This window comes from Carettochelys insculpta, chromosome 2 (genome assembly GCF_033958435.1).
Source record: "Carettochelys insculpta isolate YL-2023 chromosome 2, ASM3395843v1, whole genome shotgun sequence".
In the NCBI taxonomy this organism is placed as follows: domain Eukaryota; kingdom Metazoa; phylum Chordata; order Testudines; family Carettochelyidae; genus Carettochelys; species Carettochelys insculpta.
Genome location: NC_134138.1, coordinates 146375674 through 146398239, shown reverse-complemented (window position 1 = coordinate 146398239; position 22566 = coordinate 146375674). Strand labels below are relative to the sequence as shown.

The following is a 22566-nucleotide window of genomic DNA, read 5'->3' as shown; positions in this document are numbered from 1 at the left end:
TCTGGAACCTGGGTTTTTGCAGTTGTGACAGCACCCAGTGTCTAGGGAGCCTTCTCCTTCCAGGGCTTCCGTGAATGGGCTCCATCTCAGGCTAGACTGTCTGCTTTCCTGTTCTCAAGTGCATAGGGGTCTGACTTGGAATGCGCTTTGATCTTTTTCACTGACATTTTTACACCATGACCAGCTGGTTTACAAGCAGATTCATGAATGATATTTAACAGATATTTAAGCAGGGACCCATCAGAAGATGCAAACCCATTCCTGTCCCAATAGGGAAGAAATTCTGTGAGAGTTACATACCCATGCCCTGTGAGATCTTGGCATAGATGTCTGTGTTTCTTCTGCACCAGCACAGCTTCATACCTCCTGAACCTCACAGCAGTATGGTCATGGATCTCTCCTGCACTCCTTGCTGGAACTTTTCTGTGACCCTGGGAATTCACGGTCAGGTGTGCTGCTTGCTCTACTTACCACACTGGCCTAACAGAATGAAATTCAAACTTTTCCAGGTGGCTTACTGCATACTTGGAGAGCAGTGGAGCTGAAAGGTGGCTAGAGTGGTTACAATGGGGTGCTGTGGAACATCTCCAGGAGGTCAAGAATGTTGCATTTAGTAACACTCCCTCTGCACTACCCTAAAGTCGACCATGCAAGGTGGAATTTGGCATTACTCTTCATGAAAAGCAAGGCTACCAAAATAGACCTTAGGAACACTTAAAGTCGAAAGAATGGACCTGGTAGTATGGAGTAGTTGCTTAGAAAATCATTGTAACTCTGATAAATTTGACCTGATGTCCTAGGTTAGAGCAGTCCTTAGGCTCCTCATCAGGCATTGGGCTGATGAGTGCTGCAGTGCCTAAGTATCTCAAAAAATCTGGGCCTGAGGGGATAGAATTTCTGTAACTTGACATAATGAACAAAGTTGCTGGTTAGTATTGTCCCAATTCAGTCTTTCAAGGTGGCTGTGGGTGGTTGTAGCTGGAGGCTGAAGGGGATGCTGACAGACCAAAGCACTCAGGAAATGTAAGCCCCGGCATGGTCTTAATGTTGATGCCTTTTTAAAGTTGGCCCTGAGGAAGTGTGCTTGAAAATTCTGTTTTGAAACTCCTTCTCTCCTTTGATATATATATATATTTTCCTGATAATGGCAGGTAGCCAGCTTCCAGTGTGGCTCCCCTCAGCACATTCACATTCAGAACAGGCGTGTGAAAGCAGTTACCTATTTTTTTTTCCTAAGGATGAATAGACCTTAAAATGTCAAGGCTCCAGATTTAGATAAACTTATCCAGATTATTTAAAACAGCTGAGTTGACAAAACTGGTTTTAGCACAAGTAGCGCTGTTTCAAGATTTGTTCCACCACCTGTTCCAGTCTGGGCTGGCTGGATCTCCCATTGTATCTTCCAATTCTGGTCTGAGCAGGAACTGGAAATAAAAACAATAGAAAAGCAAACATTTTCAGAAACCTACATGATGATTGGCTATGGTTCCATTCTGTAAATGAGTGACTATCTGGGGAAGGAAGGGAAGTATTGAGGGATTTATGGGTGACAGTTTGCCCATTCCGTCTGTGAATTCAGCTTTACCAGCAGCTCTGCTGGCTTCAGCATCTTTCATGATACTGCTGAAGCTCACAGTTCATCGCTAGTTGAACAGGAATGTGCAAGCTTGTGTCAATAAAACTGGAGTGGATGAGAGGTAAGTGTGACGTGTATGTGATGAAGTCTTGTTTGCTAAAACTCTCTGGCAAACATGTTGGGGCACAAGAGGGAAAACAAGAAGTTTAAATTACCTTACACATGATTTAAAGAAACACACAGGATTCCCTTGTGTTGCTGCTGTGGCATTTATCATTGTTTCTTCTGTAATATTCAAGGGCTTTGTTTTGATAGCTGAGATTAAAAAAGTATTTGATTAAGGGATGAAGTCAGCCTTTTTAAAAATTCCTAGTATTTCCAGTCATGGCCTGGGATTTCAGTCTCCCTGCACAAAACAGATGTTTTGCTGCTATACAATGACATCGTAAAGTTTTATTGAATAAAATTGAAGTGCTGCTATAAACCAAGGAGTATGGAAGAACTGTCTCTCTTCAACTTCCCATAAGCAGCTATCAGCCCTAGGTCTGAGGGTCTCAAACTTGGGTGAAGTCTTTGCGGCCGCCAGATCAGGTAGATGAGATAGAAGAGGACTTCTTTAGACAAGCGTCCAAATCACAGGTGCTGGCTCTCATGGGAGCTTTAATCACCTAGACATTTGTTGGGAGACAATACAGCAGCATACAGAGAATCCAGGACGTTTTTGGAGAATGTCGGGGATAACTTCCTGATACAAGTGCTGAAGGAACCAACCAAGGGCCATGCGCAACTTGACCTGCTGCTCACAGAGAAGAAATATTAGGACAAATAGAAGTGGGTGGCAACCTGAGCTGCAGCAATCATGAGAGAGTCAATTTCAGAATTCTGACAAAAGGAAGAAAGGTGAGAAGGAAAATACAGACCCTTGATTTCAGAAGAGCAGACTTCAGATCTATCAGAGAGCTGATGTGCAGGATCCCTTGGGAAACAGATATGAAGGGGAAAGGAGTTCAGGAGAACTGGCAGCATTTTAAAGAGATCTTATTAAATGCACAGGAACAAACCATCCTGATGTGCAGTAAGAAAAACAAATATGGTAGACAACCAGCTTGGCTTACAAGGAAAATCCTTGGTGAGCTTAAGTTCAGAAAAGATGCATAGAGGAAGTGGAAACTTGGACAGATAATCAAGGAGGAGTATAAATATATTACTGGAGAATGCTGGGGAGTAATGAGGAAAATGAGAGCACAACTGGAAATGCAGCTAGCAAGGAACGTGAAAGGCAACAAGGAGGGCTTCTACAGGTATGTCACCAAGAGGGTTATAAGGGGAGGGTGTGGAGCCATTACTGGGTGAAGGAGGTCATCTGCTGACTGGTGATGTGGGAAAGGCTGACGTACTCAATGCTTTTTTTGCTTCAGTCTGTGGTTCTAGGCAAGGCACTATGGGAAGGAGGCGTGCAGAACTCGGTGGGAAAGAATGGGTTAGGAACTATTTAGAAAAGCTAGACGCGCACACACAAATCCATGGATCTGATTTTAGTGCATTCACGGGTACTGAGGGAATTGGCAGATTTCATTGCAGTACCTTTGGCCATTATCTTTGAAAACTCATGGAGATCAAGAGACATCTGGAATGACTGACGGGGCGGGGGAGGGGAGGAAGGCAAATTTTAGTGCCCATCTTGAAAGAAAGAAAGACGGTCCAGGGAACTATAGACCAGTCAGCCTTACCTCAATCCCCAGGAAAAAAAACTATGGAGGGGATCCTCAAGGAATCCATTTTGGAGCACGTGGAAGAGGGGAAAGAAATCAAGAGTAATCAACGTGCATTTGCGAAGGGCAAGTCCTGCCTGATCTATCTATTTAGCTTCTGTGATGAGGTTACTGGCTCTGTGGAGATGGGGAAGTCAATGGATGTGATATACCTTTAGCAAAGCTTTTGATACAGTCTCCCACAACCTTCTTATCCATAAGTTAAGGAAATATGGTTTGGATACACGGACTATAAAATGGATAGAAAGCTGGCTTGACGGATGGGCCCAACGGGTAGTGGTCAATGGCTCCATGTCTGGTTGTCAGTCGGTTTCAAGTGGAGGGCCCAAGGATCAGGACTGTTCAACATCTTTATTAATGACCTGGATGAGGGGACGGATTGCACCCTCAGCAAATTTGCAGATGACACTAAGGTAGGGGGTCAGTTAGATACACTGGAGTTTAGGAACAGGGTCCAGAGTGATCTAGACAAATTGGAGGATTGGACCAAAATAAATCTGTGGTTCAACAAGGACAAGTGCAGAATCCTGCACTTGGGATGGAAGAATCCTAAGCACTGTTACAGGATGGGGACCGACTGGCTAAGTAGCAGAGCAGCAGAAAATGACCTGGGGATTACAAGGGATGAGAGTCTGGATATGACTCCACTGTGTGCCCTTGTAGCCAAGAAAGCTAACGGCACACTGGGGTATATTAGGAGAAACATTTCCAGTAGATCTAGAGAAGTTATTGCCCTCTACTCGGCACTGGTGAGGCCGCCTCTGGAGTATTGCATCCAGTTCTGGGACGACCCCCCCCCATAGAAAGGATGTGGACGTGTTGGAGAAGATTGAGGAGGGCAATGAAAATGATTCGGGGGCTGGAGCACATGACCTATGAGGAGAGGCTGAGAGATTTGGGCTTATTTAGTTTGCAGATGAGAAGACTGAGGGGCTATTTGATGGCAGCCTTCCCTTTCCTGAAAGGGGCTCTGAAGGAACAGAGAAAGACAGTTCTTAATGGTGACAGATGGCAGAACAAGGAACAATGGTCTGAAGTTACAGAAGGAAAGGTGTAAGTTGGATATTAGGGAGAAACTGCTTCACCAGGATGGTGGTGAAGCACTGGAATGTTACCAAGAGAGATGGTGGAATCTCCATCCCTAGAGGTTTTTAAGTCCCAGTCCTACATAGTCATGGCTGGGATGACTTAGTTGGGGGTTGATCCTGCTTGAAGCCGGGGGCTGGACTAGATGACCTCCCCTATCCCTTCCAGCCCTAGAATTCTCTGAGGAGTGTGTGTAATCTGGGAGAAGGCGTGAGAAGCTTTTTGTAGGGCAGGGAGGTGAACTTCCTGCACATATTCTACCCTTACCCACAGCAGTGAATAACTAGCAAAGCTGATTCTTCCAGACAAGCCAGATCCTCAGATGCACGGTACATTTAATTCTACATGCTTTGTCAGTTAACCTTACTCTGCTTGTATCTGTATAACACGCTTAGTTTTTCTAAAGTAAGTGTAGACTGTAAGTGAGCAGTTGGCAGTGTTTTTCCTGGTCTCTTAAGTGTAGTAATTAAAGGCTAATTTGTTTGAAAGAGCATTATAAATTAAACTGTAGTAGTCGTCTTGCACCTGTGAATGCTTGTTTTAAATTTATTTTTCAATAAGACCACAGAGATGTAGGGTTTGACTCAGTTTTTATGATTTTTGGAAGAGACTCCATTGAACTTCTCTAATCTGGAATGCTCTTGTCTGGCAACATCCATAGTAGGGTATGATTTTAGTTAACTGGACAACCAATTATCATGGGTGTGGCCAAGTTTCCTGTGGTTCCATGAAGTTTGTTGACAGCCAGCAGTCCTGACTCCTCATATTCTGTGCTGTTGTTTACCTCTAAATGCCTAAGAGCCCGGTAAGCAGTGGAAGCATTGGTAGTGTGCTAGATGATGATGACCTCCTACGGTCCAGCATATTCTCTTTCAGTACTGGTCAGGCGCTGAGGGAGCGAGGCAAGAGAGGTTCAACATATAGTAATAAACACATACAGCTGCAAAAGCCTGTGCTTACTAATCTTGGAAATAGTTCCAGGTAAGATGTTGTGCAGTGACATCTGGAACCTGACTACTAGTTGATGTGAAAGGAAGAGGATATTCCTGTTGCTGAATCATAGGAGTTGTGAGTGGGGACTCTGTATTCACCACTATATTACGCTTTCTTCTGCGTGACTCTGGAAAATTACTTATCTTCATTTTCCCATCTAGAAAATGGAGATAATTACTGATATTTTACTTGAAGATGAAATTGAAAGGTATAGAGAAATATTTCACGTTCACTTCAATAGAGTACATGAGTAAAAAATCAGATATATTAATACGACCTTGTTACTGTACAACACTGTTCTTGAAGTTTTGAGTACAGATGTTGGCCTCCACAATCCTCTTGCAAAGATACTGGAAATATCAAGCCAAAATTATGTGGTTTTTTTTAACTTTTTTATTCTGAAATTTTGACTTTTTTTTCCAACTAATAAAACTTTAGTCCCTTGTAATAGAAGATAAGTTAGGCTCTTATTTTGTCAAGTAATTCTTTGTAGTGGAGAGCAAAAGGTTAGTTCTGTTTCAAGTTGATCTCTTGTGAACGATGTTACCTGTTTTTTAGCAAAATGAGCACAAACAGGGAGGAGAGAGGATAGCATATAGGGGAGGAAAATGTAGCCTCTGCTCTCAGAATGAAAGGCAGTTCTGGTCACCGTTCTGAGCTGGCAGGTCAACATGACAACTATTTCAGACCTGGACTTGCTTGCCAGTCCAGGGCAGAGGTCTGCAACCAAAATTTGCTTACAAAATAAATACTTCAGGAGCTGCAATGTATTGGAATACAAAACAGACCTTAATAGATAACAACATAAAAATTTTAAACTCATTTTAGGACTAAGTCTGCTCCTGCGTGATGCCAGAATAAGATACTTTTGTATAGAGGATGTGGGCTCCATCTACTCCACATGCTGTTAAAGACATTTTGTAGAATTAGGGCTCTAAAAATAATTTTTGTCTTTAACCATGCAATGCTTACTAGTGCATGTAATAAGTGGTAGCAAGTAGGGTTTCCAAAACAGTAGACGCTTCAGTCAGCTAGCAGAAATTACTTTCTTGGAGCTGGCTCAAATCATTAAGAGCTGTAGGTTCCAGGGTTGTGGCTGCATAGCTATATGGCCAGTTCTCCTGTCTAAGCCTTTTTGACACCAGGGACTGGCTTGCTGCCTTGTTAAATTGTCAGGGAGACTTCAGTGACCAATACTGGTCATTGAGATACCATCCTATAAAACAAGATGGAGTGTACTGATACAGATGCAGGCAGTCCCAGGGTGAGGATCTCCACTCTGCACCCTCCCCTGCCAGGTGACAGCAGCAGGCAAATTGCTGTCTTGCTGAACCAGCAAACAGTGTGCCCAGAGTGGGTGCTGCATGGCCAGAGAGCCCTGGGCTAAAGCAGAGTGGCAGGGTTGCTGCTAGCCTGGCTTGCACAGAGGCTTGAGGGGTCAGCACACTGCTGCTGGGGACAGAGCAGCATGGCTGCAAGGAAGGCAATTCAGGAGGAGCCAAGCTTCGGGAGCAGGGAAGGGAACCAGTGAAGGTGAGCGGGAGGAGTGGTGAAGAGATGCCCAAACTGTGTTCTGTACCTTTCTGGAGCAGAACCCCATCCAGTGCAGCCTCCTCAGTATGCTCTGCCCAAGCCCAGACAGCACAGCAATAGGACCTGCCCTGCCCAGTTGAGCCCTGGCCAGCCCCACCCCCTGCTGAGACCTGACCTGGCCGGATGTGAGATGGGGGAGCAGGGAGAGTCAAGTGCTGACCAGGCTGGAGATAGCTGGTATTATTTTAGCAGCATCAAGGCAAGGTCATTAGTGTCTGGAGCCACGAAGGAGTCAGCATCAGGAGCTGCAAATAACTCCTTAAAGAGCTGTGTGCAGCTCTGGAGCTTCAGGTTGCCGACTCCTGGATTAAGGGAATAGTCCCTGAGTTGCAAACAAGGAGATAACATTCAGGTTTCTTTTTTGTGGGCTAGTGGCAGTAATTTTTGTGCTCCCATGAGCCTTACTGCACAAGGTCTCCTGCTCAGCTGAGATTAGACGGGCTGAGAATAGAACCAAGATGTGTAATACAGGAGACTCCATTGCCTCATGAAGAATTTGCTGAACAGTCTTCCCTTATATTGTGCATATGTATGTGATTATGTGGGGGGAAAACAGTATTATTGCAGAATCCCTGCTTGACTGTGCACAGGATGTAATATACTGAATATATAGCATTTTAGCTGCAATGATGTTTAATGATAAATGCCCTAGATGAGAATTTGTTCATTCAGAACCCAGTTCAGCATGTGGTTAACTTTTTAACTACACAAGGAATCCCACTGACTGGAGATATTCACATGCTTAAAGCTAAGCATATGCTTAAGCTGCTGAGTTGGAACTTGTTCCTGAAACATGCTGAGAGCCTGGACCTCCTGTTGTGCTTAAGCATTGAGGACAACCAGCGCCTTTTAGGTTTGAGCCTTACCACAGTAATTTAGTGTCTTCATCAGATGAACAGACATGACTGTCACACTAAATCTATATTGAGTCCTCCTGACGTATTTTTAACAAAGTAAGAATAGAAAAAGTGTTTTAAATCCCCTAACTTTTCTTCTTTAATGCTGTTTGTTTTACCTCTGGCAATAACATCAGACTGATCAATTCTGCATGCTGGTTTTCATCCACTAGGGGTGTGCCTGCACTAGAGTTTTGTCAACAGAAGGGGCCTTCTGTCGACATAAGTCAGGGAGCATCCACACACACAAAGCGTTCTGTTGGTAGCCTCGACAGAACTCTGCATTTGCCTTAACAGTGTTACCCCTCAAAAATTTGAGGCACAACATTTCTGTCGACAAAGTTCTGTTGACAGAAGTGCAGTGTAGACACTTCTGTCGACAGAGAGGGCTTCTGATTCATCAGGCAGCCCTGTTTGCAGAGCTTCTGATTGGCCATTCTATCAACAGGGCAGGGCGGTCTGGCTGCTCTCTGTCAACGGAATGGATTGCTCTATCAGTCCGCTTTTGTGCGTAGATACTCTGTCGACAGATGTTACTGTCAACATAGGCTACGCCTACACTAGAAGCACAGCAGCTTGGTTACTCTTGCAAGTAATGTCTTGTCATAAAATAAACTTTCAAAATCTATCTTTATATTCATACTAGAATTAATGACATTCTTTTTTATAAAGCAGAATTTTTATTTTAAACTACTCAGTAAAGTCTAGAATCTGTCAGATTTAGAAAGTTGTTTTTTTTTGTTGTTTTTTTTTTTTGTTACATCATCTATGGATGTATAGTCATATCAGGTTTAGCAGGAGCATCCCAAATTCAGAAGCTTTTTGCTTTTAGAAAAATCCATTGTTTGTGCTTGAACAGCCACATACTTCCCTTGATCTGTAACAATGGGCTGAAGTCAATGAGACTTTCATGTATGGGTCAAGGACAGTATTTGGCTCCTAGACTACAGCTGTGTCTTGTATATCATTTCTTTGTGCTGGAGTACTCAAACATGACAAGGGCAAAGAGATTACATCAGCCTTCCTCCCTGTGACAAAATTGCTAGTGATACAACAACGAACAAAAGTGAAATCTAGCAGGAAAGCTAATGTGACTAGAAGGTGCCACTAATTGAAACAAAATGCTGCTTTGAAGCAAGAGAAATCACCTTTCACAGCTGTTTAGCATGTGTTGTTTTTCTTAAGGTTATTTTGCTTTCAAGAGCTTCCCGTTCTGGGCTTTTTGACAGACTGACTTTTATGCCAGGTTCAATCTAAGCCACCCATGTTTTATAGTTTTGCACTTAAATTTACTGCCCAGAAGGGGCAAACCTGAGGTCAGTACACAAACAATATTTGAACATGGCTCAATTGCTATCTGGGTTTAGTTTGTCTATGGAATTCAAAGATTATTCTAATGATGTATCTTTTTGTAGTGTTGTAACTTAGTTTATCTTCCATGTGACTTCCTCTTGGAGCAAGCAACTGTATATTTGGAATACTGAATAAAAGAGAATTTACTAAATTTTTCAAAAGTTAGAAAAGCCTTAAGTAACCCAAGAGCTTGGTTGTAGAGCTGAAGTCTGGGTATCAATAAATCTTAGGCTTCTGTCACTTAACAAAATGGGACTTGTATGAATACTGGGTAAAATTTTAAAAAGCTCTTACCTCTTACTGTTGCATAGTACCATCCATCACAGTACAGGTTACACCTCCTTGGTCTGGTATGGTCAGAACCTGACCAGTCCCGGACAGTAAAATTTGCTGGACCAAGGGATGTTTCCTGTCACTGGCCCCCAACCCCTGTACCCCATGCCACTGGGCGGCTCTCTCATCTGGAGGGTGTGGGCAATCTGACTGCTTCTGGCATTCCCTCTCATGCTTCTAGGGCTGCTGGGGGACACCAGTTCCAACTCTGACCTGGCAAGGCTGCTGGAGATGCAGCTTTAGCATCACATCACTGCCCATGGTGCTGCTAGGAGAAGCTGGCTCTGGCCCAGCACAGCTGCTTCCAGGTCTGGCTCCTCTGAGCTGCCCAAGAGGCTGAAGCTCCAGCCCTGTGCAGCTGGCCTGGTCTGTGGAGCTGCTAGGCGAATCCAGAGCTGGCTCGGACCCCAGCTCCCTAGGGCTGCCCAGGGCACAGCTCCAGCCATGCACAGCTGCCCAAGCCCAAGCCCCATAGGGCTGTCTGGGGACATCAGCTTGGACCCTGCATGGCTGCCTCCCGCCCAACCTCCCAGGTTCCTGGGGGACACAGGCTCTTGCTTGCACAGCTGCCTCACTGTGGGGATGCCAGCTCCAGTCCCCCAGAGTTGCCTGATGACATGAGCTGCAGTTTGCCGTCATGCCTGGCTCTCTGGTCCAGGAACATCCCAGGTCCTTCTGGATGAGGCATGTTGCTGGACCAGGGAACACTGGTTTTAGGAGATGCAACCTCTACTATCTGCATGCCTTCCCTATGAAATCAATAGCAATAGCCAAGTCCTGAGTAGACTTTGTGGAGCCTCTGGATGTTTTCCCTTATTGTAGTAGAAACTCTGGGGTATGGATTTATTTTTGGGATGATGGGACTGTAAGAATGTAATATTAAACATCTGTAAAAATTACTACAAAGTAGGTATTTTTCATTGGTTTATTACATTTGCCTTTTATCAGAGGGGTAGCTGTGTTAGTCTGTATCTGCAAAAACAACGAGAAATCCTGTGGCACCTCGTGCTCCAAAAACCTGTTAGTCTGTAAGATGCCACAGGACTTCTTGTTGTTTCTTGTCTTGGTATTTCAAAATTGAAATAGTCTTTTATTAAATCAGAACATTGTATAATGTTAATGAAGTTAGTGGAGGATCGTATTCAGCTATTGTATTTTAATTGGAACAGATACTATGGAGTGGTGCTTCAAAAAGGGTGATATGAATATATTTCCATTTACAAAGTTTGTAACTTTATTTAGAGTATACATTTGATTGCATCATGTGGTCCTTTTGGTAATAGAGAAGCCAAGAGAATTTGAAAGTAACTTCTGAACTCTTTAGTTTCCTTGCAAATAGATCAAAACTCTGGAAACACATAAATTTATAAAGCTTGTGTACTGACAGTTTGCCTTAAAGAGAAGTTAACTTGAAGGATTAGTATCAACATTTTGGCTTAGTTCTATAAATTGCAGGTTCTTTTTCCTCCTGAAGCTATGCTCCAATTTGTGGCCTTTCAAATGGTCCCCTAACTTCTTGACATCTTGTTTCCTTTTAATTATGCTGTGAAGCCTGCTGAATTGAAAGCATTCGGGTTTTTTTGCATAGGTTAATTTACATTCCTTTAAGGTCTAAAAGCATTTGTTTGGAACTATTGTGAATTGTGCCAACATCATAATCAAACAGAATCTTCTGTGTAGCCAAATTTGGGAAGAGCTTGTAGTAATCAATAAACATTTGGCTGTGGGATTTAAAAATATCTTGTCTACAGATGCATGTTGGGAAGGAACAAATAAAAACTGTTTTGAAATGATACTCAAAATACTGAATTTGTAACAGAGAGGTAGCCATGCTAGTCTATATACTATCAAAACAAAGTGTGTGTGTGCATTTTTAAATATGGTAGAAGTGTTGGATGAAAGTGTAAACAGTTCTATTTAATTCAGTCATGTTCAAGTTAGGTCAGATAGTTCAAGGAAAGGACTGTAGGCACTTTATTGTTTGGTAGATGTCTACTGAATAAGCAGAGCTAGGGAATGGTACCCAACCAGTTCTGTAAGATACAATCTCACGGTCATGAAGGGTGAATAGGTTGGTTTTGTCTCGATACCAGGCATTGGATGTTGGAAAACACTCCACTCCAATCTTACCATACGTATTTACTCAGAGCACATCTTCTGTAGAACTAAAAGCCAGGTGTTCCTTGTTATCCAGCTCCCACAGCGGGCTTTCAGTTATTTTAAAGGTTTGAGAATAACACTTATAAATTAAAACACCCATGTAGGGAAGCACTCTGTGGAAGATACCAGAGACTTTTTAAAGGCTGGAAGAATGATCAGTGTAGTGTGTCATTAGAAATTAGAGGTGGAAAAGACATCTGTGTGCTATGTGTCCTTATTGTTTTATTATTTCATATCTTTGGGATGCATAACATCTATATACCCACCTTAAAATCATATTTTGAGGTAAGAGGGAAAATTAAACTTTATTTTGGGAAAGAGAGAAATATGCATTCCAAAGTGAGCCAGATATCTAATAATCTTCCTGATTGATTCATTTTTTGGGTTAAATTAGCCTTTTATTTTTGTTAAACATAGTTTAAAAAAATAAGTAAACCATCCATATTTCCTTCCTGCTTAAGAGAAGGGAGAGAGAGAGTGGAATTTGCAGATAAGCGTACGGGTTTGTATCTGGTATATCAGATGAGGAAAAATTAAGTCTGTGCTAACAACATTCGATAACAGCTCCTCTTTTGTAGTGTTATAAATGACATAATTTCCAATATCGGAAGGGTAGCCGTGTTAGTCTGGATCTGTAACAGCAACAAAGGGTCCTGTGGCACCTTATAGACTAACAGAAAAGTTTTGAGCATGAGCTTTCGTGAACACAGACTCACTTCATCAGATGCTGGTCTTGGTTTTGAAGTGAGTCTGTGCTCATGAAAGCTCGTGCTCAAAACTCTTCTGTTAGTCTATCAGGTGCCACAGGACCCTTTGTTGCTGTTATAATTTCCAATGTGTTTAACTTCCTATGCTCTGGGCTCCTAGTTACTAGCAGAGCTTGCAAACTTCTTGGGTTCTGTTTCACTAGAAAATGCATTTTGGTGGGGCACTGAAACCACTGGCTCTTTTGCCCATCTGGATGGGAGGGGAAGTAGTGCCCCTGTGGAGGCTGCTGTCTCCCAGCACTTCTACTTGTGGTGCTCATAACCTATATCTGCCCCCTGTAATTCCTTGCACAGCTTTGTGAAAGAGGTCATCGTTTATCCCTTACGCATAAAACCTATTCTTACTGGCTTGAAAACTTCAAATCTTTGTCATTTCAAAGTGAGCCAGATATCTAATCATCTTCCTGATTAACTCATTTTTTGGGTTAAATTAGCCTCTGTTTTTGTTAAATGTAGTTTTTTTTTAAAAAAAAGGTAAACAATCCATATTTCCTTCCTGCTTTCCCCTCCGCCCCCGTCAGGGGTGATAATACCACAACTTCCTCCTACTAAGAAGTATGGAATTAGTTTGTCTCCTGTTTTTTCAAGAGATTTCCTCAGCAGGTCATACTCCTGTGCAAGCTGCATTCATGGTGTGCTTCTCCTTCCTACTCCCCACACACCTTAAACCTATGTAAGGGTCTGTAACAATCTTAGATCATCTGTGGTAGTGGGATATTTATGTTCAAATATCAAAAGGTTGCTCTTAATGCAAAGTGTCTTTTGAACTGAGAGAAAGCTGGGGCATCATGTAAGAGCATGCTTTTGCTTGCTGTCTGTTTCATTGAAATTCTCTGTGGTTATAAACTCCTCCCAGTGCTGCTTCTGAAATTTATTTCGGACTGTAGAACTTTCACTCTCTTGTGTTTTTGGTTTAGTTTCTGGTTTGTAAATTAATATATGCAATTTGATTGTTGGTATGTGGCAGCGGCTGCTGCTCATTACCAGTTCAGGCTTATCAGCAGGGCCAGTTTTCTTAGAGGCTGAGCAAAGCAGCTGCCTAGGACACCAAAATATTAAGAGCAGCAAAGCTGAGTGGCTGTTTATTGTGAGGGACAAACATTTTTTCAGTTCGCTTAGAGAAGCGAGAACTCATGCCAGCACTCCCTACAAGAGCCTGAATGGCAACATTATTGGGATGAGTATAGCTGAGCAAAATTTTTCAGACTAAATACTTTTTTGCCAAAAAAGGCAACCTCAGTTGCCACAACTATTTTTAAATTAGTGTCTTCATTCACTGAACAGTTGGGACCAAAAGATTTTTGGTGGGGGCTCCAAATTAAAAGGATACTTAGCTGCTATTTGCAGAGTAGAAGAGATGGGGATGGTCCCCACTCAATAGTGTAGGATTAGGGAACTCACTGAGATGAAGGAGACCTGAGTTCAAATGTCTGTCCTTGTTGCATGCATGCAACTGTCAGCTGTGTTCCATCGTTTGTGTTACTGATTTCCTTTTCCCCAGAAAAACCTCACCTCTTAGGAAGAAGTAGTTCTAAGGACTATTGTACTGTTACTCACAGCCAGACATACTGTGTGTGGGAGGAAAGAGGGCAGTTGCCCCCAGGCCTGGCATTTCAAAGGGGCTTGGAGCTCTGTGTCTGTTAAGTGCTGTGGCAGCAAGAAGTCGGGGAAGAGAGGGCCTAGTGCCAGGGTCCGGCCAGCGCTAAATGCCCTTAGCTCTGCCCCAGGGCACCTGCTGGCTGTTGGCACCACTGATCATTCCTTGTCATATCCTCGTTACGTCTTTAGTCTTTCCACTTCTGTGCTGTAGCAGAATATGCTTATGATCTGTGGAAATGCTGCTCTGCTTTTAGAGGTGAAAAGCCGGGTTCATGATAGGAGTGTTAAAGAGAAAGTAATCTGGTAACTGAGTAACTGCTGGAATTTTTGTCCGTTACTCAGTTAACTGCCCACCTTGCTGCTCTGCACGTAAAAGGCTGGGCTGGCACGCAAATGCATTTGCAGAGCAGTGCGAGGGGGGAGGAAGTGCCTGATCCCCCACAGTGGGGACAGAAGCCGAGGCAGCTTCTGTGCAGCTCAGCCTTTTAAATGTAGAGCAGCAGCAGGGGGAAACTGCCTGATCATGGTGCAAAAAGGGATAGAGACCAAGGCTGTGTCCTACACTATGAGATAAAATCAGTTCTAAGTCAGTTATCCCAACTTTTCCCACTGCCTGGCCTCCCTGTAAATTCCGTTAGCTCGATTTATGGACCACTAAAATCGACATGATATCGCAATCCTAAAATTGTGGTAACCTGACAGGTATAGTGTAAATATTCAAATTTAAAATTCCAAATGAAGGGTAGCGAGGATGTGCCATGTATTTAAATCGAATTCGTTAGCCTCCACAGATGTCCCATATGTGCCCCACAATGTACCACAGTTCTCCGCTCTGGTCTTGTACATCTCCACTGGTCTCAGGTGTGGAGGAATTAGGGAATAGGAAGCTCATGGCTGTAGGGTCATAAGAGGCTGAAAAAAATCTTCGTTTCCTAGTATCGTGGCTGTGGGGTATGTGGTTCAGTGTATACCCGATAGCTGCCCTTTTTTTTTCTGTGCTGCCTGGTGCCAGCCACTTCCCCTCCCACCCTATACAATGGGTTAGCTAGACTGTGGGTGGGGGTTGTGCTTGTCTGGTAGGATGAGAAACTTCTTTTCAGCTGTTTACATTTTTTCCTGACCCCCACATCCCCTCCCCTCCCCTCCTCCAAAGGCACCACACAGTCTGGAACATTCCCACACCCAGCTGCATCCCATGGCTTGACCCCGAACCAATAAAGGGATGTGCTGCGCAAGGTGTCTGGCAGCTTGCAAATGGTGAGGATCACAATTTTTGGGAGCTGGCTGTAGCCAGGGGGTCTTTTAGCCACCCAGGGGACGTATCCCTTGGTGGTCACAATTTTCAGGGGTTGGCTGTAGTCTGGGTTTTTTAGGCGACCATGGGAAGTCTCCCTCAGCAGTCATGATTTTGGGGGCTGGCTGAAGGGGAGGGTCTTTTACCTGCCCTGGGGGGATGTCTCTCTCAGTGGACACAATTTTTGGTCAATGGAGGAAAATACTTTGTCACTAGAGTGGCTGTCCTCTGGGACCAAATTTTTTTATCTGGGCTTTATGAAAAGGCCAAAGGGGCTGGGTTTATTTGGGGGTCTTTTAGCTGCCCCGAGCCAAAACTGTTTCAATGAATCATTTGGGTTTCAGTGTAGCCACCATGCATACTTAAACATATTCTTCTTGTAAGGTATTGGAGAGAGAGCCAAGTTAGTCTGTATCTTAGAGAACAAGAAGTCGTCCTGTGGCACCTTATAGGCTAACGGATATTTTGAAGCATAAGCTTTGTGGGCAAAGACCCGCTTCATCAGATGCATGAGGAGTCGGGGTTTCCAGACAGGTATTTAAAGAGTGGAGTCCCAGTAAAAGGGAGGGCCAGAGCTGACAAGGTCTGTTCAGTCAGAGTGGAAATGGCCCATTATCAGTTGTATGTATCAAAAGAGGAAGAAACAAGTCAGATCAGACAGACCAAGAGTCTAACGGGGAGATGTTAACACTAATAAGGAGATGCTTGTTGGTTAGTTATGTTAGTGGATACTCTAACATCCCTAGTTCATGGGTACAGTGTGTTGGATGTGGATTTAATGTCTTATGCTATTAATGCCTACTGAGTTTTGTCCTTATTCTTTTTCTCTTCCTGAAGTCCACTCCCAAAACAAAATCTGGCACCCCTGCCTGTACATTCTGTAATCTGTGCACACTTTGATTTCTCCCGCCACAAACAGTGACACCTAAGCTTGGGGTCTTTTAACTTGGGAGGGTCTTATAATGGACTGTAGGTTTCATACACCTCTGTTTTCTGCATCAGGACAGTTGAAGTGATGTGCTAACCAAGTAACTTATTACAAAGGTAAGTTGTGATAAGCACACTGGTGACTCCTGAGAATGTGGTCTCCAATGAGAACTTTTGGTTACCTCCCCCAGCTAGCTCAAATGTTTCTTTTTAATTCTTTAATGTAGTCAATAGCCTATCTCATGCGTTGGGAATGTGTCAGCTTGAGCAATTTCATGGTGGAGACTGCTTTTCTGGGACTGATCTCAGACATAAGTGTCAGTACCCAATTTGAGAAGCACCATAGGTTTGAATATTCAACAATCCTTTCCCATTTAACAAAAAAAAAAGTAAATCCTCACTTTGCTGTGGCATGTTTAAAAGAGCAGACTTCCTCACATCCAAATATTATGAAAACCAGGCATACTTTAATTCAGAACCCCAGGGAATGCTAGATTGAAATACCAGATCAGAAAAGTCTCCTGCTAACATTCCTGTGATTATATGTTTGCTCAAGTGACACAAATGTGGTGTCAGCTAGTTTTCTGCATATAATCTAATTTCATAAAATAATCCCCCCACTCCCCCCCCAAAAAACCCCAAAAGCTCATCATGGCTTTACTTTAACCATCGGAAGAATGTTATAGTATACATTAGCTAAATTTAATAATTATTCTCTATCTTTATGGCCTTTATTTCCTCAAGTATCAAATACATTACTAATTTTTCCTAGTAATTTGTCATCATCTTCTTTTTGATGGTCACTCAATAACAAGTAGGATGTCTTCATGTGACTTTCCTATTTGTGAGTCTGTTGAGGGCTGATGAACCTGATTTCTGGAGCCACAGATCTTATCACAGTTGGAGGGAGCATAGAGCAGTTTTTGATGCTCTTTTGTTCCTCTCCGCCTCTCCTCGTCTTCACTGTGGCAACTGTCAAATTGTGACACCCTCTCACGGATTACTGTTTTCCACTGGATACAGTCATGTGTGCCTTTAGCATGTCCTTTATATCGCATTGGAGGAAGGACAGAGGAGCATTAGGGGCCAGCTGATGCGGAAGACAATCTGTTTTGGGAGGTGTTGATCGGACATCTAAACCATGTGACAAGTCCAACAAAGTTGTTGATGAATGATAATGGCTTCAATGTTGGTCTGTTTGACTCTTCCAGGATGCTAGTGTTTGTGTGCCTATCCTCCCAAGAGATACTTAGGATTCTCCTGAAGTAGCATTGAGGATATTGTTCAAGTTCTTCCAAATGATGCTTGTATGTTGTCCAGGTTTCACATGCATATAGTATCATGACGTACAAGGAGCTCTGTCTGGGAACAAATGTCTTGGCTCTAGAAGAGAAGCATGTGCCAAGGCCGAGGCAGATGTGCAATGTAAAACAAGGACTCTGGAAAAACCAGTGGTGGACTGAGAATGCACGAGAACTTAACGATGCAAGAGGTTTCTTGAGTGTGATCAAAGCTGTTTATGGACTGAGAAACCATGGAATCAATCCCCTAAGTTCAAAGGAGGGTACCCAGTTCTTGAAAGACAATGAAGCCATTGCTTTATAACTTGGAGATAGATACAGTCCATAGAACTGGAAGGGACCTTGAGAGGTCAGAGAGTCCAGTCCCCTGCACTCACAGTAGGACTTATCACTAGTCCTCATGATACTTTCCTTTTTTTAATCTAACCTGCTCCAGAGCCTTGAAGGCCCCCTCAAGGATTGTTCTCAAAATCCTGGGTTTAGCAGGCCAATGCTCTTTGGCAGTTATAGTTGTGACTGTAGAAAAGTCATGCCTCTTTTCCAATAATTAAGTATGAATATCTATCTGTGCTTGTAGGGAAGGTCTTTGCTGTAATATGTATGTATATATATATATATAGTCTGGGTAAATGGCTGCTAGTCAACTGAATCAGGCCCCATAGGGCTAACTGAATGAAGATTCAATTCTTCTTTTTTTTTTTCCTGTCAGCCTTTTGCTGCTTTTGAATTTTGGTTTATATTTTTAATTAACCGCTCTATTCCACGCAGTCCATTTTAAAATCCTTCTCTCTTCTCAGATTGAATCTAAATATTTTACCAGCCTAGATCTTTCCTATATGTCTCCAACTTTTGTATCCTTGGACATACAACAAGGTAAGAGTACTAGGATTTGTCAGCCATCTGGGTTTTACCTGAACAGTCTGGTTTTTTGGCTTCTGCACCTGGCTGCTATTTATGGTTGCTGGGTGCCCTGTTTTCACCTGGAAGGCCTAGTTGAAGAGGGAACCTGGCAAATCTGACTCTGAAAGCAAAAGCTCAGATACTGCAGAGTGGGGAGAGAGACTGGGTCATTAACTTGCACCAGTCCCTGCTCAGCTGGAGCTATCTCCTCTTTGTGGGCAGTTTCCTGGAGATGTCCCAGATGTCTTCTGTTGAGGTGTTTTTACATGCCAGGGGTTCAGGGACTTGACCAGAGACACTCTTGAGGTCCATTCCAGTCTTACGATTCTATAGCCATGATGTCTAAACATTTCACAAGTAATGCCTTTTATTCTCTCATACCCATGTGATGCATGTAAAAATCTGGCAAACAGAACAGGGCAATGTTTAACATAAGTACTACTTATTCATGTTGTGCTTAATATATATTAATGTAGTACATATTGTATGAATGTTGGACAGTTAAACCAAATCATTTGTATTTTCCCCTAGTGTTGTTCACTTCTATACCTCACAATATCTTGGAGCAGGAAAGCTCAGCACCTGGCATAAGTGGATAGTAAATAGATCAAAGGCTAACTATATTAATCTGCCAAGACACCTTCACAGAAGATGATCTGGAAGGCAAGGATCGAACCACAGACTTGTGGGTTGTATCTTATGTGGTGTATACAGCGCTTTCTGACTTGCAAGAGATTACCCTGTAAATACTCCACCCTGGTTTATGAAACTACTTGTATCTTTGAAGTGTATCTTCAGTGTATGGTGAATATGCGGCGAGATAAGACTTACTTTCTGGAAAAAAACAAGTAGTCCTGTGGCACCTTTATAGACTAACAGATATTTTGGGGCTTTCATGGGCAAAGACCTGCTTCATCAGATGCATGAGAGGAGGAGGTGGGGTTCAGGAGAGGGTTGAAGAGAGTCTCAGTCAAGGGGAGGGCCAGAGTTGACAGCATCTATTCAGTCCGGGAGGGATGTGGCCCATTATCAGTAGCTAATGTGGAGGTGTGAACATCAAGAGTGGAGAAACTGCTTTTGTAATGGACCAACCGTTACCAGTCTCATGGGTGCCTCTACTTTTTGAATTGTACTGTTTCATCTTCAGACAATGTATTTGGTTGTTTATTTGGCCTTCTGAACATTTTCATAACGTGGAGTGTATTAAATCACACAAAATAACCCCCCAAAAACAAAAAAAAACCCTCATTGATTTAAATCAAGTTACTAAAAAAGCTAAGACGCTGTACTTCGAGTACATTTAATTTTGGAGGAAGCCCCATGGAACTTATTGGCACTTCTGTTTTTTGAGAAAACAATTATACAACATGGTTCCTTTGGAGAAGCTAAATTCTGCTGAAGTAAAATAGGGAGTAGACTTATAGCATCACCATTATCATCTGCCGCCATGATTTTCCAAAATGAGGGGCAGGTATTATGTAACATAAAATAAGTAAATGACACTCAGTAGCAACTGGCAACATGAGATGTGTCTCTTACTGCAGCTTTCTTCACTTGTTACTTGATTCTAAACCTGCTTAACTGGTTAAGTCATAAGCTGCGCTAAACTTTTTTTCCAGCAACATCCTGCGCAGTAAACAGTTTGGGAATTGACTTCTGAAATCACACTTATAGTAAAGGGCACAGAGAGAGTCTTGAAGAGTGATGCATTGCAAAGTGAATTATTTCCGTTACTAACCAACATTGGTCCACTTGGCTATATTCAGATCTTCATCCACATCATTTTCTCCCAATAAGCAGTTGTCCTTGTGATGTTTAATTGTTGCAAGTAGGCCCTACATCTTTTATTTTGTACTGCTAACACTTCACACATTTTCCTTTTTTACCCAGGAAATAAATTTCTTCAAAATATTCTGTTATGGTTTCCCTTATGCCCAGAAGTCATGATGGTTTTTCTGTGGCAAGAGTGTGGGGGGAATATAGGAAGCTGTGTGCATGCTGAATAATGTCCTTCCTTTTTCTTTCTAGTCCACTCTACTGTTCCTTTCTAGGCAGCCTCCATCCTTTCCTTTATATTATCTATAGGTCTTTGACAGAGTGTCTTAACTAACTCTTCTGCTGGGCTTGGCCAAGGTCCACCACCACATATGCACCAAAGAAAAATAGCACATCCAGTTTCTTTTTTGCACCCGTTTCTTAATTCGTCTGCTGAAAAACAGAAATTGAAAGCCCCAAATTTTAAAGAAACAAGAGCTTGTAGTTAGGCTGTACAGACTAGAACCATGTTATGAGACTGCAGGTGTCATATGTTTGTGATGAGATTTAATTGTAACTGTTTTAAATTAGAAATGTAGCATTTTTGTTGTTTTTAATCCAATTTGATTTAAAAAAATCAATCCTGTATCCACCCTGATACAGCATCATAAGTACAGTGAGTCAGCAATGCAATTTAAGCAATTTCTCGACTGAAGAAATAGGGGTATAGTAAATGAATCTGCCCTATGTTGCATTGAAGGTCAGTGACATGTGGGCATGGAATCCAGATCTTATGAGTTTTAGTTGAAGGCCTCATCTTTAACAAGATGGGTTCTACCTCCCTAGTTATTGTGATTTTAGTGGTATGGACATCAATCTGTTAAAATTTTGGTTCAATTCACATGTTCCCCAAGCAAGTTTTCCTTTATCTGGGTTACATTTGGATTAGTGACCTCTGTTAAATGTCCAGATCTTCTCTTACAACTGTTAATGACAAATTAAAATTAATTATGGAGCTGAACAAATACACAGTGGGAGCCTATGCAAAACAGGTGGTGCTAGAAGCTATAAATAAAAGATCATTGTTTTATATGCTATAATGCCTCTACCCAGTACAAACAGAACATCAGCCACTGAACTTGTCATTGCCTCAAGGTCTGCTAACTGATGATTCTTTTTATTAATTTTCACACTGTTCCTCTCCCATATCTCTTTTGTAGGCAAAGGCAGCTCAAGCATCTCATCCGACGTGAGTTCAAGTACAGATCACACACCGACCAAAGCCCAGAAGAATGCGGCTACCAGTGAAGGTAAGTGTCTCATGTTTTTGTTGTTTAGGTCATCTCTCCTCCGTGTAATGTTGGCTATTTTTCAGAAGGTAAACTCCCCCCCCCACTTCCCCAAACTTACCCCACAGTTCTTTTGGGAGCATTGTAAGTTTAAAACAAAACTCTTTCAAACATCTTCATTTGTTTGATTTTTAGCTTCATGTTTGCAAGAGTTTAAGTCACTTCTGCAAAATGTTGATGTGAAGGAGTTGCTGAAAGGAATTTGTTCAAGATGTTTATTACCGGAGGTGGTTATTGTGTATTAAGATTGATGTGCTCAGACTTCAAATGTATTTCCAAGAAAAATACTTCATGGGGAAAAAGAACAGTGGATCGAGTAGAGGTCTGAGTTAACTTTATTGCTGTACTGTGAACGCCATGTGATAAATATCTAAGGATGTGCTTGGAAGTTTGTGACAGGGATTCAAATATACAGTTACACACAACGGTTTGCCCAGACTGAGGTATTTTGCTTGAAATCATTGAAGCTTTGTGTCACTTTCAAGGTATGGCCTTTTTTAGTGTCTTGGGGGAGACAGAAGGTTTTATGCCTGTATTAACCGTTGTAGAAATCATGGCTTTATTAATGTATTTCAGGGAAGTATGATATAGGGAAATACCAATAACTTCCTGCTGGGAATGAGAAGTTAATAAAATAAATCTCATAATTGGTGAACATTCAGTCAAAAGTGATGCTAGTTTTGTTTTGTTACACCCAAGGAATACTGGCTCTAAACATTACAATAATGCTCTTGGTAGCTGAACCACCAAACTTATCTGTTAGGACTAATAGTGCACGCAGCGAAGTTTCTGATCTTTTTGCAGTATGTTCAGCTATTGACTCAGATGCTTTATCAGCAAAACAAATATTGTCTAATAGCTATTTGCATGTAAACTCCCAATACAATAGAACCTGAGAGTTTCAAACACCTC

General features: G+C 42.4%; 1 protein-coding gene across 2 annotated transcripts in view; it reads left to right on the top strand.

Annotated features, from left to right (window-relative positions):
• The window catches only part of FBXL7 (F-box and leucine rich repeat protein 7), a 276063-nt gene that overhangs the window by 34125 nt on the left and 219372 nt on the right, over positions 1-22566 (top strand). Inside the window, exon 2 of one of the 2 annotated variants that reach the window (XM_074987827.1) lies at positions 21526-21615. In XM_074987827.1, coding sequence (XP_074843928.1) covers positions 21526-21615 — 90 coding nt within the window. Of the gene's footprint in view, positions 1-21525; positions 21616-22566 lie in introns of those variants that run through there. The other variant, XM_074987828.1, reaches the window with a different exon arrangement.